Source organism: Cyprinus carpio, chromosome A6 (genome assembly GCF_018340385.1).
Source record: "Cyprinus carpio isolate SPL01 chromosome A6, ASM1834038v1, whole genome shotgun sequence".
NCBI lineage: Eukaryota > Metazoa > Chordata > Actinopteri > Cypriniformes > Cyprinidae > Cyprinus > Cyprinus carpio.
In genome coordinates this window covers 24,579,804-24,596,397 of record NC_056577.1, presented here as the reverse complement: position 1 = coordinate 24,596,397, position 16,594 = coordinate 24,579,804, and the positions used below count along the sequence as shown (strand labels likewise).

Below are 16,594 nucleotides of genomic sequence, written 5' to 3'. Positions count from 1 at the left end.
CTGCAAGATAAAATTTTGACTTTAAAGCCCACAGTGTGACATGATATCAAATACAACTTTATTTGTCACAATTGCAAATTTACGCTAAACCAAAGGTTTGGGGTCAGTATGCTTTTAAAGAAACTAATACTTTTATTTAGCAAGGATGGACAGTATGGCAGTACTGTGCATAATGACAGTACAGACATTTCTAATATTACAATTAACAAAAAAATTATAATTTTCCCCAAAAAATATGAAGTTCAAAATAATAATTTAACACGAATTAAATTAATTTAATAGTATTAATTAATTTAATAGTAAACTGTTATTTTATTGTATTAATATTTAACAAAATTACTGTTGCACTGTATTTTTGATTAAATAAATGCATTCTTGTACATTTAAATTCTTTCTGACCCCAAACTATAGTAGTGTATATCTTTGTTTCTCACAGTGTAACTGTAAGGCCCACTTTATTTCTTATTTTTTATTTCTTATTGTATCTCACAATTACCAATGTTTTATTTTTTGCTCTGAGCAAGAGATGGTAAAATTAATAAATAAATTAGATGGTTTAGATGGAGGTCACTACCAGTGTGTGCTTTACACACTCAATGTCAGTTTGGCTGCCAGTACATCAATATTGCCCTTTTGCCTTCAAAGGTCACATGGGCAATTTTCTTGCCCTTCTTCCTCTTTCTTGCTTGCTCTCTAGCACATTGCTGTGACAGTTCTGTTAGTAATCTTGACACAGAGCACTACCTCTGCCACCTCCAGATGCCTTCCGTCTGCCTGAACAGATACAGTGACATGCACACACATGCACACACACACACACACACACACACACACACACACACATACACAGGCATGCACAAAACCATAACATCATTTCAACTCTGAAGTGAATGCTTTTATGTTTTTATTCATAGAGGGTATGTGTATGTTATCAATTACTGTTAATTTTTTAATAAACCACCCACTGCAGTATTCAGACTTGGAATAAAGAATTGTGGTTAGAGAGAGAGCTGAAGTACTACCTGTTACTCTTGGCAGAATGACTCATTCACTATTCATTGCTACCTCACCCGTTCTATCACAATGGCATCATAGCCTTCATGAGGTGCATATTTAAAATTAAAAATAAGGATCGGTTTGCATGTTACCTTAAGTGCATTTGTATGAATGTTGTGTGTGATAATTTTTTGCGTTTTACTTTCAAAACAAACAAGGTTTTCCTAAAGGGGTCATATGATGCTACTATAAAGAACATTATTTTGTGTATTTGGTGTAATGAAATGTGTTTATGCGGTTTAAGGTTAAAAAAACACATTATTTTCCACATACTGTACATTATTGTTTCTCCTCTATGCCCCGCCTTCTGAAACGCGTTGATTTTTACAAAGCTCATCGCTCTGAAAAGCCGCTTCATCCACGGTGAAAGCCGATTCTGCGATCCACAGTGCAAAGTTGATGTATTTCCTCAACAACCAGCACGGATCAGCTCCAGGCATGACGAAGCGGATATCGTCCTCTTTTGGAAGGCCAAACAAAGTAGTTTCGCTTTCACAGTGAAACACACAGCGTCTATACGACATGGCGCCGGCGGCAACAACAATACTACAACGAGAATAAAAGATACGCCTTCTTTCTTTGCGTGAACATCTGGGCGGCGTTATGCAAATCTTCCCACATACTGACGTAGAACTGTGGGGGCGTGTTAGAACGAGCCGTTTCAGGGGGTGTGGACGAGTCATAACTTTTATAAAGAATATCTCTTTGGATTTGAGACTTTAGTCTTTGCAGCTTTACAGATCTTGTTTATTCACCAAGAGCTTGTAACACTCCAAAGAGAAAGCAAAATTTGAAATCGCATCATATGACCCCTTTAAAAAAAAACAGTGTGGGTGTATGAGTACTTGTTCATGCAGCAGTAATAAAAAATACCATGGTATTACCATGTTTTGGACATGATACCATGTTAATTGTTAATAATATACCTTGTACCTTGTGAAACTATTTATGCTCTCTGAAACCTGTTTCAAAATGACAGTCAGAAACAAGTGAAAGGCATGAAAAGAGCACAGCGTCAGACAGATAGTGATTACAAAATGAAGAACATTATAGGTGATGACTCTCTAAGCCAGAACACTGTTGATGTTTTTCTTACATGTAATTAATATAAAGGCCCTGAATAGAATGAGATATGAAAATATATTTCACCCATTTTCCCCACAGATGTACAATAAAATGTATGCAGTAATATCTTTGCAAAATGGGCAATGTTTATTGAATATGAACATGTTGTAATTTCATCATAAATGAAGAGGATCTTTTTAGTAAATTTAGCTTATTAGTGCTCAACACACAAAACAATGTTTTAAAACTCTTATAAATATAAATAAATGCTAAATATTTGATCAGAATGATCTTGTAATGTATTAAATGAAACCTCTCAGGATCATCCTAGATAGAGAGACAGTATTTGACTAGAAAAACAACCAAGGTATGAAATGAAATCTGGGTTGAAATGAAAAGTGTCAGGCGCCATTAATGTAATGAACATATTGAGCCAAGACAGAAGTGTGGAAAAGGGAGGCAGACAGTTCTGTGGTTCCATCACATTCACTCTCTCTACTGAGAGTGTTTATGTAAACACACATTTCTCAACAAATGGAAAAACTATTGATTGGTTTCTCTGACAAAGAGAGGCTTTACATATGCCCCTTCTCTGCACAATCACTATCCACTTGATGATAAAGTTTTCTCATATATGTTTAGAAGTACCTAAACTCTATTTAATTCTCATAATGTTATTTTTCATAGATAGTGAATCCCTCAAGCAGAAATTATAAACAGAATAATTCACCCAAAAATGTAAATGTTGTCAAAGTAATTAATATTGCTTGAGTGCTATACTGTATATATTCCAAAAAATTTTTTTCAAATGTTAAGTCAAATTCTTGACTATCACTATATTCCCTCAAAATCTTGACCATCACTGTAACTTCCCTTGGCGCATTCATGAGAGAAGCTGCAATGCACAATTCATGAACAAATGTTCTTTTGAGTCAGATCTTATCAATGATTCTGTTTATGCACTGAATGACTTGTTCATGGAGTGGATTGATCTGGTTCTCCAGTTTACTCAATGATAGCTGTAGTTGTTAACAACCCATTTGAGTGGAAAATAATCAGTGAATAATGACTGTTTGGTCTGTTTGTCACTCACACAAAGCCATTTCATGGATTCAGAAGACAAATATATGGTTGGCTTTTATTAAACTTTTGCATCTTTTTTTTAGCTTTACATGAATAGTTTAAGATGTCGGTAAGTTTGTTTCTTCATGGAACAGATTTGGAGGAATTTAGCATTACATCACTTACTCACAAATGGATCCCCTGCAGTGAATGGGTGCCGTCAGAATGAGAGTACAAACAGCTGTTAAAAACATCACATAGTAATCACAAATAATCCACACAAATCTAGTCCGTCAGTTAAGGTCTTATGAACCGAAAAGGCATTTTAATGTTAACTTTCCATAATTCATAATAACACTTCCAGTGAAGAAGTCCGTTCAGCTGTCCTCTCACATCAAAACCCACAAACATATTTGTTTTGGACTGTTTTCCACTGTAAACAGTGAGTGAGCTATGTGTATTTCTCTCCTGATTCAGATGAGATGACTTTTTCACTAGATAAAGCAATATTATGAGGACATGTATTTAAGACGGAAGGAACAGTTTAAGTTAAAAACATCTTAATGATGGATTTGTTTATTAAAAACATGCAGCTTTTTACTTCACAATACAATCATTGGACTGGAGTCATATGGATTAATTGTTGATTATTGTGATGTTTTTATTAGCTGTTTGAACTCTCGTTCTGATGGCACCCATTCACTGCAGAGGATCCATTGATCGGTCTAAATTTGCTACATTTTTCTAAATCTGTTCAGATGAAAAATAAAATTAATTTGCATCTTGGATGGTAATTTATGGATGATTTTTTGGGTGAGCTATTCCTTTAAAGCTCAAGTTCAAAACCGTTAGTTGTAATGTACAAGAGTCACCAGACTGTTACTAATAATTTCTCTTTTTGTGTTCACAGATTAAATAAAGTCAAGATAGGTCAACGACAAGAGGGTGAGTAGAAGATTTTTTTTTTTTTTATGGGGTGAATTGATCCTTTCATAGCCTTAATGACAGGAAGCAGTACTCAAAAGAGCCAGGAGTTAGGTTACTAACATGTCAAATGATAAGCTACAAGCATTTTACACCAGCAATCAGCGTTTACTTTGGCGCTGAAAAACTGCACCAATATCGCTGTTGCAGTCAAGAAGTACCCTCAGTAAGAGAGGATGGCGTCAAGGTCATTTGAGGGTAACGGGGTACACTGACAGTACGCGCTCCCCAAGGGAAGCCATGTTTTGCACAATAATCCTATTGCTACAACACCATCAAATGCTAAAAGCTTTCATTTCCAAACCAATTCATGGCGTAACGGGCACCCTCTTGAAGCATTAGTGTAATAGATAGTAAATTATACATTATGCGCTATTTCTATCTCGCGCTTCCACACTAAACCCATTACAAAACGACAGTGCGGATCCCTCTGCAAGAACGCCCATCAGCCTTGACAAGACACTGCAATACCGGCAAGCACGCAGTCAGTGAGGCAGCTAATAAACGAATGAAGAGAGCTGTTGTCCCTGTCAATGAGAATACGGCTACTGCACGTGCCTGTAGCAATAACACACATCCATGCGAGGAGCACAAATTAAGGTAGGCTAATAAAGCATAAGAATCTGTTTGAGTCGCAGGCATTGAAGAAATAGGAACGGTCCGCTTTTAACGGGATGCATTTATAGACCGAAAGTGCAGCGTCGATAAGATATTTTGTGGCAATGGGGGCGAGAGGGAACACACAGTACTATTGATCCCTGCACTAATGGGGCGCCCGGATGTGTTTGTGTTTCGTATTTTATGTGTTTGTAAAATCTTATATAGATGGTGATTTATGACATAATATGGCACATTAGCTACATACTGTTTACTACAGCAGATGTCTTATTCTAAGTTACTCGAGAAATAAAAATAAAACGAATAAACAAGACTTATCAGCTAATGCAATAAACACATACGTATGCGTCGTGTTAACTACCTGATAGCTCAGCATGCTCTCCTGGTCGCTGTTCTCGGCAGGCATGGTTAACTCCGTTTTAAAGCAGTCAGGTGCGTCGATTCCAGCTTCCACAGAAAGACGCGGATCAGATTAGCAGTTCCTGTAGAGAAACTCCAGATCACTTGATGCATACGCGGTTAGAGCGGGAGGCATGAAGTACTGTTTATCCTGTGTCAAACTAACATTGAGATCTGCACGCGCATTCGCCCTGTCTATACTTTAATGCTGTTGTCAGGCACGCGCGCTCTCCAGGACATGGAAAGAAGTACTGACTGTGGCAGCATCATATGTAGTTCAGCCAATCAGAGAGCCCGAAACGAGACTGTTGCTGAAGCTGTAATTCGATTGATGCTTGATTGATTGCGCCTATACAGGAAAGTGCCAGAAATAGTTTAGAGGTTCTGTAATTATTGAGAGCGGAAATAATGTGAGTAACATCTCAAGTGATGTCTGCATAAGGCCATGCTGTATACGATACGCTAAGTACTACAGTTATTAGAGAAAAATCATGATAGTGACTAACTACTTTCAAAGCCACACATGCTGTAATTTATTAGTGATTAGTGAACAGCGGTTTTATTTTTGTGATAAGTGCATGAATAAACGTCATTATCAAGCTACTCGCTGAAATTTTATTCACTTCAGTTATTGTTGTGCTACAGATATGTGTACATATACGTAAAATCATTTATATTGCTTAATTAAATAAAAAATTAAAAATAATTTAGTAGCCTAATTGTTTTCTCTCAGCCAGCCATAAGAAATATATGTTAAGACATATAGCACCATGGTGTTTTAAATTCCCGTTTCACATGAAGTGTACCCTTACGAAAAAGAAGTTTATTCAAGTGTGCTATTAGTATACTTATTTTAAACTAAAAAATAGGAAAGTATACTTTTAGTTTACTTTTTATGTACTTCTCAGAAATGGGCTTTATGTACTTCTAAGATATATACTTATAATGACAATTAAGTATACTTGACTTATACTTACAAAAAGTCAAAATATACTTGAACTTTACTTAAGTATACTTAATAAAATAAACTTGAAGTATACTACTTTTTGGTAAGGGTAGCCTAAACTAAGAACATCCAACTCATAATCCTGAGTTATAACATTTCTTTAAACTGTAGCAAACATTGCCATCTAGTGGCTTTACAGGCAGTTTTACATGACTTCATTCCAAAAGGACAGGTAATCACAAAAAAAAAAAAAAAAAAAAACATCATCAATATGTTATGGAACATTAAATAATTCAAGTGCCTTTCAAAGCGACTGATTAGGACACGTTTATTAGACAAAATATCATTCGCCCATTCATGTTAGCTAGGCTAATTGTTATTATTGTGCCGTCTGGGGAGATCGCTATAATGAATAAGATGTTATACTCAGCCCTCCTGACGTTTCTGAAACTAGCGCTAATGTGCATAATAATTCAAAAGCCTGTATGTCTTTAATGTAATGGAGCCAAAGGAGTATAATAAATAGAACATTTCATAACAAGATAATGAATATTCAGTATCCAGTGTTCATTATGTGAATGTTAGATAGTGAATTCTTCAGAGTGCAACTGTTGCGTTGCGCGTTCCGCCTGGTTTGCCCGGCGTCATCCGTTTCCAGGAAACAGTTGTTAAGGGTGATGTAAACAGCAAGCTGGTGCTGGAATGTGTGCAGTACGCGTGCGCTGAACGAGCGGTTCTCCGCGGCTCTACCGGGCTGGCTGGCCGCACCGGTGACCTTATCGATTTCAACAGACGGCTTCTGGCGGGTGTCAAATCCAGAGGTGAACGTCGCAATCCAGGTGAGTTTGCTCAGCGAAACTGAAAATCAATATGGTCGTGAACTCCATGTGTTTTTGTTATTTTTTAAGTTTTATGATGTCAAGTGGATCTATAAACGAGTGAAATAAGTTTTAAATTAACTATTGTGATTCTTTATTTAACGTTACTCGGTACAGTTGTACTTTGTACTATGCAGGGATGTGCATAGAATTGTTTTGTGTTGAATCTGAGCCTCTGTGTAAAGCCGTTTCCAGGCAATCATAAATTACAGTGTTCAACTATTGATGCATTGTATCTTGGTTATCAGATATGAGACCGAGACCGCCTTTAATATGTATTTGTGTGAGAGAGAGTTAAAGCGTGAACAATGTGCATTAAATTCATCTTACTTTGACCTTTAGGTTAAAAAGGGAAAGATTGATCCATTTTGTGAGTGATGCAAGAGTTAAATCAAACATGCACCAACATATGCAAGGTACAGTATACAGCATACACCCTTTTACCACTTCTTCACTAGTCATTTTTTATGTCCCTATATTTTCTTTGATGTCTCCTGATGTTACCTAATATAGACACAGGCAGAACCTTAGAAGCTACAGTACCATTCATAAGTTTGGTGTCATCAAGAATTTATTTAAAGAAATGAATACTTTAATTTCGCAAGTGACAGTAAATACATTTATAATGTTACAAAATATTAGTATTTCAAATAAATGCTGTTCTTTTAAATTTGCTATTCATCTTAGTATCCTTAATGCATAACAATTTTCATAAAATTCTTAAGCAGCACAAGTTTTCAACATTGATAATAATAAGAAATGTCTCTTGAGCACCAAATCAGCATATTATAATGATTTTTGAAGCTTTACTATCACATCTATAAATGAACATGTTAAATATATCAAGATAAAAAAAAAAAAAAAAAAAAACCTTTTTTTAAATTCTGATACTATTTCACAATATCCTCCTGAGACCTAGCTATGGAGTTTTTGTCTCTGTAGTGGACATTATATTTTAGTGAATTTCTCTGAGACCTCCCATGTCACAGTGTTAAGTCTGGATGTCCTGTAAAGAGCACATTCAGGCCTTTTCAGAGATACCACATGTTTGGAAGTTTCTCCATGATCGCTCCCTCTGCATGGTCTTTTAAAAATGGCTGACATTAATTTGGTGATAAATGGAAATATGATAATATTTTGTAATTATCATTTAAATCTGATTAATTTTCAAATTGTTTGTCATAAATCAACATCTCAGAAAAATTTTATGGGGTTTAAAATCAAAATATGAGTTCCTGTTATGAAACAGGATATTGATTTCATACATTTCCACTGTAGAGGACATTTTGGGAGACATAACAAATGAATAGGAAAATAAATTATGTATCAATGTTCTTATGAAATATAAGATATGAAAATCTGACCAATTACTACTTCCATTATTACACTTATTTTTTCAATATGCTGTCCCAACAGCACATTAATATGCAAATTAGGGACAGTGTATAGATAACATTGTGCTTAATGGGAAAACCAGTTTATGGAAATTTTACACACATATTGCATAAAGTAAAATGGTATATCAAATCATTTTTTTTATATATTTTATATCATAGTTGAGAATATCCTGAAACCTAAAAATTGATTGTTTTTGCCTTTTCATGTCTATTTGTGTCATTTTATTTTTTTAGAAAAACTGAGTCCTGGTGTCCTCCATGGCATAAAATATGAATAAAATATAATTTTTCAAAAAAATTAAAAATTTTCCTTAAGCTCTAAACAATATAATGACATGAAAAAAGTGCAAAATTCACAAAGCTTTTTTTCTGGTTCTGCAGTTTTTACTGAATTTTTTTATCAAATAAATATTTCCTTGGTAAGCATAAGAGATGTCTTTCAAAGACAGTAAAAAACTTTTGAATGGTAGATATCAGTGAGAAACTCTCATAATCTCATTATTTTTTATACTAAAAAAAAACAAAAAAAAAAAAACCTTGACATGAATTCAAAATGTGATTTGGCTAGTTGAGTCTTTCAGATAATATTTTTATAAGTTGATTTTCATGATATTTGTGAAGGCATTTTGAAAACTCTGGCATACACAACTATTGTCAAATGTACACACACAAGATAAACTCTGCTATTTATTTATTTATTTTTTGTAAAGCATTTCTATTTGCTGTATGTCACAGTGCCACCCTTGGAAGGAAGAGGTCGCTGTAATTATGTAAATCTGCCTCTGATTAATGGAGACAGACTAAAGACAGCTAAGAGTCTAGTGGACAAGGCAATAAAGGTTAGGCTTCTAAAATCCTAAGGAATCATATAGAAGTAGTGCATAGAAGAACGGCAAATTATTTTAAATAATTGTGATGACATTGAGATCTCATTGAACATGCACTGTCTATTTTGTTGCTTCTCATGTAGGAGAAGAAAGTGTTCTCTGTGCAAGGTCCATATCCTGTAATCCGTGCAGGCCTACGTGCAAGAGGATGGGTGGAGCGACGGCTACCACGGCCGTCTGTCCCACGGCCTCGTCGTCATGATCTTGAAACAGAAGCCACAGATGAGGGTGACAGCAGTGATGATGATGGTGAGAGTATCTGACAGAACTAAGATTAGACCCTTTCCATCACACTGCATAGACACTTGATAAGGCTGGTCGGTTTCTGTGTGTGTGCAAGTCAGCTATACACAGGGGATAAAATTGTACCCAGAAGTTAGTTACTGACACAACATTCTGTTGGGCATGTCAGGGGAAGTTTTAAAATGTAAAAAAGGAAAATAGCTGTAGCTATATTCAACTTTGTCTAGCACACTTTTGCCAACCAGCAAGACATTTAGATTCCCTGATTCTACCCGCTGAAAGTAATTATAATAAAACAGATGGGTATGGTATCTCTGCAATTTAGCAAGGACACATTAAACTGATCACAATTGACAGACATTTAAAATGTTACAAAATATATCTATTTCAAATAAATGTGTTTGTTTGAACTTTCTATTCATCAGAGAATCCTGAAAAAATGAAGGTTTTGATAAACATTTTAAGCAGCACAACATGAGACACTGAAGAGTAGTAGTAATGGCTGCTGAAAATTAAGCCTTACCATCACAGGAATACATTTCAAATTAAAATATATTAAAATAGAAAACAATTCATTTAAATAATATTTCAAAATAATGCAGTTTTTAGTGTATTTTTCTTACCAACCCCAAATTTTTAAACAATAGTGTAAATGTGTGTGTGTGTGTGTGTGTGTGTGTGTGTGTGTGAAGTATACTGTAAATGCTACGCTTGGAGCATCCTGTGTAACTGTTTAGTTAATGACCCACTGTAATCTAAAACTCACTATGATAGTTTGAGTAGCTAACCTGACACCACTCATTCCAACAAACAGATGTCACCAACATAGATCACGCTTTCTGTCCCTTGACTACTGTCTCATCACCTTCTCTGTTTCTTTTTGCAGACTTTGGAGAGGAGGTAGAGAGGGACGATGAGGCAGATGATCTGTATGACCTAATGGTACGTTTAGAAACTGTAGAATTCCATTTCAGATAGTTGCCATAGCAGCTGGATATTAAGATGCGATTTGTCAACTGTGGACAGCCTCTGATTCTTATTTTAAATCCCTAGTCACGGTTGGTTCGCAATGAGACGGCATATTTCTACTGGACAACAAGGAGGGATTCAGTCGACTGTCGGTCTTTACGTAAAGACCAGATGACCAATCATTACGCAAAGGCAGGATCTTTCACCACCAAGGTTCATCACTAATTTCGACAAACAGAGCCATTGAAGCTGAAATTCCTCTACAGTATATTAAAATGTACTCATTACCTGTCTTTTTCAGGTTGGTTTGTGTATGAGTTTGAGAAATCTGCAGTGGTTTGATGCAGCAGATCCCGATACATTCTTCCCACGCTGCTACAGACTGGGGGCGGAGGATGATAAACATGCTTTTATTGGTCAGTACTCTTAATCTGGAAAATACTGTGTCCTTGCTTTAATGTCCCCTATTGGCTGCTTGGTTTCTTTTCATTTAACAGGTGATTATTTTCCCACAAACTGATGTTCCCCAAAAACACCATGTGAACTGTTATTATCACTGGGGTAACCTGGGGTTAAATGTGTTGCTCACAGGGACAATTATGAAATATGATGTCTGTAACTGTTCATGAGTTGCCCTTTCCATGCATTAAACCTGCATTATTTCTGTTATCAGACCAGATCCTCCTAAAGAAATTAATTTTGTCCTGTTTCTTTACAGAGGACTTTAGACGGACTGCATGCACAAGTCTACTGATGTATGTTTTGGAGAAGTATGCAGGGGATTCAGAGTGGGAGAGAACCAGAAAGGTGCATGATGCTAAATCTCATGGTATGACACACACTAACACACACAAACCCACATTAGAACTCAAACATATTCACATATCTTCCCTCCTTTGTAGGTCTGAGCAAGCCTCGTAAACAGCATGCCAAACAGAGGGTTGGAAGCTCGATAATTGACAATGCATTGCATGTATGTGAGGAGTATATGAACAGTTTAGAACACTGTGACATAGACATGACTTTGGAAACAACCCCTACCCTCTCAGAGCAACAGTGGAAGGTGTTTCTTCAGAATTATTATTTAGTTATTCAGTGAGTATGATTGTTTTTATTATTATCATTTATAGTGTACTTAATATATCATGAAAAAAATATCTTAAAAGTTTCTTTAAAAGTTTCAGGGCTGAAATTCTATGATGAAAATCATGAAATAAAACTAAGCTGCAAAACTGTCTCATTCCAAATGTATGCAACTTTCTAACATTAGATAAATTACAGAATTTGTACACAGTTGTATGTCAACAGTGGTGTTCAGAAATTGAACACCACTTTATTGGACTGTCCAGTCATAATAAAATAATAAAGATTAAGTAGGATAAATAATTATTATATTTCATTGCATTTGTATTCACAAAATAATTTCTCGTTCCACTGAGAAATTTTGCATTCACTCACAAAAGTATTAATATATGCAGTATATATTTCCTCACACCTTATTATTTCCATCACAAAAGTTTTGCAAGCAAACACTAAGATTCTCAGGCAACACAAAAGTTTTGTGAGTTAATGTAAAGTTTCTTGAGGAAGTGCAAAAGTTTTATGAAAGAGTACAAAAGCATTGAAATGTAATATTTCCTCACATTTTTTTCTTTTTTTTTCTAATCACCATGTTCATTTAAGGGCTCTGTAGATTAGGTATAAAGCTTTCTTGTTTTTTTCCTTTGCAGTAAAGGACTGACGATAGAGGGCTGTGAAGATTATGTGGAGCGTTGTAAATGCATGTTGGAGCAGATGCGTTGTTTTTGCCCTCAGATGGAGACTGATGGACTCTGCAACATCTGGATCATTAAACCCGGGGCCAAGTCACGAGGCAGAGGTGAGTTTGTGAAGACTGAAGAAAGTGGTGTAAAAATACAGCAAAACTATTTAATTTACTATTGACTATACTGTTGTAGGTATAATGTGCATGAACAAGCTGGATGAGATAATGAGTTTAGTAGATGCAGACCATGGCATCATGAATGACAGTAAGTGGGTGGTGCAGAAGTACTTGGAGCGGCCTCTCCTCGTGCATGACACTAAGTTTGATGTAAGACAGTGGTTCCTGGTCACAGACTGGAACCCACTTACTGTGTGGTTCTACCGTGAGTGCTACCTTCGTTTTTCTACCCAGCCTTACTCCACTCATACATTGGACAGGTAAGAAAACAAATGCCAAACATTACAGGGATAGTTCACCCAAAAATGAAAACATTTACTGGACATAGTCATTAAAAACTTCTATGACTTTTTTTCTGTAAAGCACAACAAAAGATATTTAGAATTTTTTTTGTCCATACAGTGAAAGTCAATGTTGTTTTGGACCCCACTGGCTTTCATTGTAACACCGTGTCTACACCAGATTCGAGTGGCGCAGTGTGGCGTGACATGATCTGACAAAATACAATAGAACTCATTATAATTAATCATGCTGTCTACACTGGATGCGGCGTGGCACAGCACAATGCGACACGACAAATCCCCAAAAGTAAACTGATCCCTTATTCTATTTATTACATACTGACATAAAATCCAAATGATTGGAATGGTCGCTTTGTCGCGTCAGGTGTAGACAGCCTTTAGCTATTGCGGCATGGTGTAGTGTGGAAACGGTGTAAGGCCAAAATATGTTGAAATTCTTGAAAATATCTACTTTTGTGTTCTACAGAAGAAACAAAGTTATATAGATTTGGAACAAAATGAGGGTGAGTAAATGTGGAAAGAATTTCCATTTTCAGGTTGAACTATTCCTTTAAGAGAGATTATTTATTAGGCTTCAATTAATCTTTTTTTTTTTTTTTTTACTTTCCACCCTCAGTTCTGTACATCTTTGCAACAACTCCATCCAGAAGCACTTTCAACCAAGCCCAGATCGTAATCCTTCTTTACCTGCTGAGTGCATGTGGTCATGTTCACAGTTCCGCTCCTGGTTGGCTGCTTCAGGCCGAGATGACCTGTGGGAAAGTGTGGTGGTTCCAGGTATGCAGAAGGCTGTTATCCAAACTCTCTTGACTGCGCAGGACAGTGTGGAACCTCGCAAAGCCAGTTTTGAGCTTTATGGAGCTGACTTTATGCTGGGACGGGATTTGCGACCTTGGCTTTTGGAGATCAATGCCAGCCCCACCATGGCACCCTCCACAGGAGTCACAGCTCGACTCTGCCCCGCTGTACAAGAAGACACTTTGCGGGTGGTGCTGGATCGACAATGTGACCGCAACACTCACACTGGCGGCTTTCAACTAATATACAAACAGGTACACGTGCAGAATGTCATGATGTCAAAAATTAAAACTAACATATACTGTATACTGCTCATCAAACATTTGAGGTCAGTGAGATTATTTTTATGGTTCTTATGCTCACCAAGGTTGCATTTATTTGATCAAAATACAGTACAGTAAAACTGTAAAGTATTATTGCAATTTAAAATATCTGTTTTCTGTTTTAATATATATAAAATGAATTAATGTGCTGTAATTTATTCCTGTGGTGATAAAAGCTGAATTTTCAGCAACCATTCTAATATGAGAAATCTTTCTAATATGATTTTATGATTTCTTGATATTATTAACATTTGAAAATAGTTGTGCTGGTTAATATTTTTGTGGAAACCATGATATATTTTTTCAGGATTCTCTGATAATTAAAAATTTTAAAAGAACAGTGTTTATTTGAAATATAAATATATTTTTGTAACAATATCTTTGCTGTCACTTTATCAATTTAAAGTGTCCTTTCTGAATTAAAATATTAATATTTAAAAAAAATAAAAAAGAAAATCAAAATACAAACTTTTGGTGGTATAACAACAGGCAGAAACACACACACGCAAAAGAAAAAACAAAGGTTCAGACAGTCTTTAATAAATCCATAAGTAAATCCACACACTAGCAAATGAAGAAGCACAACCATACACTGACTGTACCAGACAAAAGTTCTGTTTGGATGGTAATTGTTACTAATGTGGACATTTGTAAAAAATAAATTTACATGGCACCTCAGTTATAAAACTCATGGATTTGGATGCCGATTTATTCACAGTGGAGAAGGGAGTTCTGTGATCCTGCGTACCCGGGAATGTGCTGCTCACGTACTCAGTCGCATGATTGTCTACTGTAAATAAAATGTCATATGCTTGGAATAACAAGTATTAATTCATATTTAATAATATCCTATTTATTATTTGATTATTTAAATCTCCTGTTTAAAAATCTGAAAATAGAAGTCCTGTAGTTGAAATGCATTTACAATTGCATTTTACTCGCTGTGTTGGAGCAGTTATGAAATACTGTTCTTGTATACTTTCCAGCATTTCAGTAGTATATATGCATGCAAATTACAGCTAAGTGCAAGAGTTACCATACGGTGTTCGGCAGTGGTCAAAAAGGATTTAAACAGTGAATTTTGAATCAATTTCTTCTTGTAAACTCGGAGATGTGGAAACAGACGGCAGTTAAATTACCACACAGTCCAGATGTTTGTCAAAAAACAATAGGTAATTCGGCCAGGGATTTTTACGCAGGTGGTGAGAGAAAAACACAGACATTCCGGATTCAGATGGCAATAAATTCACAGACTAACCACTGTAGATGTTGAAAATCGCTTAGGTCCCCATGAGAAACAATTACCATTTGATTTAGGCTAAAGGTGAACTGGAAAACACAAGACTTAAATAGACAGACAAATGAGGTGATAATGACAACGTAATGAAGAAATCAAATCAGTATCTATGATGACAAACAGGCAGGGAAATAGTGCATACAGAGAACAAAGTCCAAACGGTGATATAGAGACAGGTGGCATTTGATAATTAAATAACTGCTTTTAAACAATTAAAATAGATTATTATATAGATTTTTGTATAGATTTTAAACAACGTGGGTAAAATGTAATTGTCTTAAAAATGTCACAGAAAATCTAATAGCTTTTTCGGTCCTAATAGTGTCCTAATGACTAACTTTATATTCTATATGCAAAATATGTTTTCTTTTTTTTTCCTTTTGCTTTTTTCTTCTGTCTTCAGGCAGCAGTAGAAATTCCTCAGTATGTGGGAGTGAATCTTCTTGTAGAGGGGACTTCAATCAGGCGTCCTCGAGCCCCTGTTTACAAGCCTCTCATACAGTCTCACCCTGATCCGCTATCAAAATCCAGCAGTCACAGGTCTTCACTCATAAGCAGCCATTGCATTTCTGGTAAGGAGAATCAATCAGAGAAGGCAAAGAAGGCCTGGACTACCCTCTCCTCCCGTAAAGTCACGTTAGAAAAATCTTTGATCTTTCAACCTAAACTGAGGAAACGTCCCCACAGACTCGTCTTACCCTCAACCTGTTGTGTCCTTCCCAACCCAGCAGAACTTCATCCGCAAAAACTCTCACTCACTCACACCCAGCCCGATCACCCCCCGACAAACAGGACACGCAGCAAACTTCCATCCCTTTACCATCCAACCCCATCACTGGATGTAATAAATCTACGTCCCGGACAAGCATTCCCCTCCGGTCGCTACAAACACGAAATGCACACAGTCAATATATCTTATCCAGTCTTACGCATGCAGAAATACCTGTCACTAAACCATAGACGGGCCATGGACACTTTCACAGAGAGAGAAGGGCCAAAGTCATCCTGAGGAATCTTTTGGAGAAAACGATTTCATTCAAACAGATTATTGTGAGGTAATATGACATAAAAGGAATGAATATGTTTTAGATTGTATCAGTTGTATTGTGAGTTTATCTTTCAAACCCATATACTTTATCAATCTGCTGTCAGAAATAAGAAAGAGAACAGCATATTTAGTTATATATATTTGAAATCTGTCATCATTTATTTTTTAAAACCTGAATTTTCTTTTAAAGGAGACCTTATGCAGAATATTGACTGTTCCTTTACATATAATGGAAGCATACCTTGGCCAGGGCCTGTTAAGGTCCCAAAAAGACCAAAAAGCACCATAAACACTTGACCATACAACAGCTTTTAGAATTTGGACTTTTTGGGTAATCTACTGTATCCCTATAAGACTGTTTAAAAAAACAAAAAACAAAA

The 16,594-nt window shown here is 36.0% G+C and overlaps 2 protein-coding genes across 4 annotated transcripts in view; one reads left to right on the top strand and one right to left on the bottom strand.

The window, feature by feature from the left end:
- Window positions 1-5,440, bottom strand: part of LOC109091420 (electroneutral sodium bicarbonate exchanger 1-like) — a 23,080-nt gene extending 17,640 nt beyond the window's left edge. Inside the window, exon 1 of the mRNA XM_042758600.1 lies at window positions 5,147-5,440. Coding sequence (XP_042614534.1) covers window positions 5,147-5,191 — 45 coding nt within the window. The 5' untranslated portion in view covers window positions 5,192-5,440. The remainder of the gene's footprint in view (window positions 1-5,146) is intronic.
- Window positions 4,417-16,594, top strand: LOC109091419 (tubulin monoglycylase TTLL3-like). Of its 3 annotated transcripts, XM_042758605.1 has the most exons (14): window positions 4,417-4,767; window positions 6,843-6,969; window positions 7,351-7,424; window positions 9,141-9,244; window positions 9,376-9,541; window positions 10,422-10,477; window positions 10,589-10,717; window positions 10,806-10,920; window positions 11,223-11,333; window positions 11,407-11,599; window positions 12,235-12,383; window positions 12,463-12,706; window positions 13,365-13,800; window positions 15,570-16,594. In XM_042758605.1, exons 3-14 carry the CDS (start codon window positions 7,406-7,408, stop codon window positions 16,173-16,175), a joined length of 2,328 nt encoding a protein of 775 aa, XP_042614539.1. In that variant the 5' UTR covers window positions 4,417-4,767; window positions 6,843-6,969; window positions 7,351-7,405; the 3' UTR covers window positions 16,176-16,594. The 3 variants fall into 3 exon arrangements, with proteins under 3 accessions (XP_042614539.1, XP_042614538.1, XP_042614540.1); XM_042758604.1 differs by lacking the exon at window positions 4,417-4,767 and having other exon boundaries at window positions 6,242-6,969; XM_042758606.1 differs by lacking the exons at window positions 4,417-4,767; window positions 9,141-9,244 and having other exon boundaries at window positions 6,242-6,969.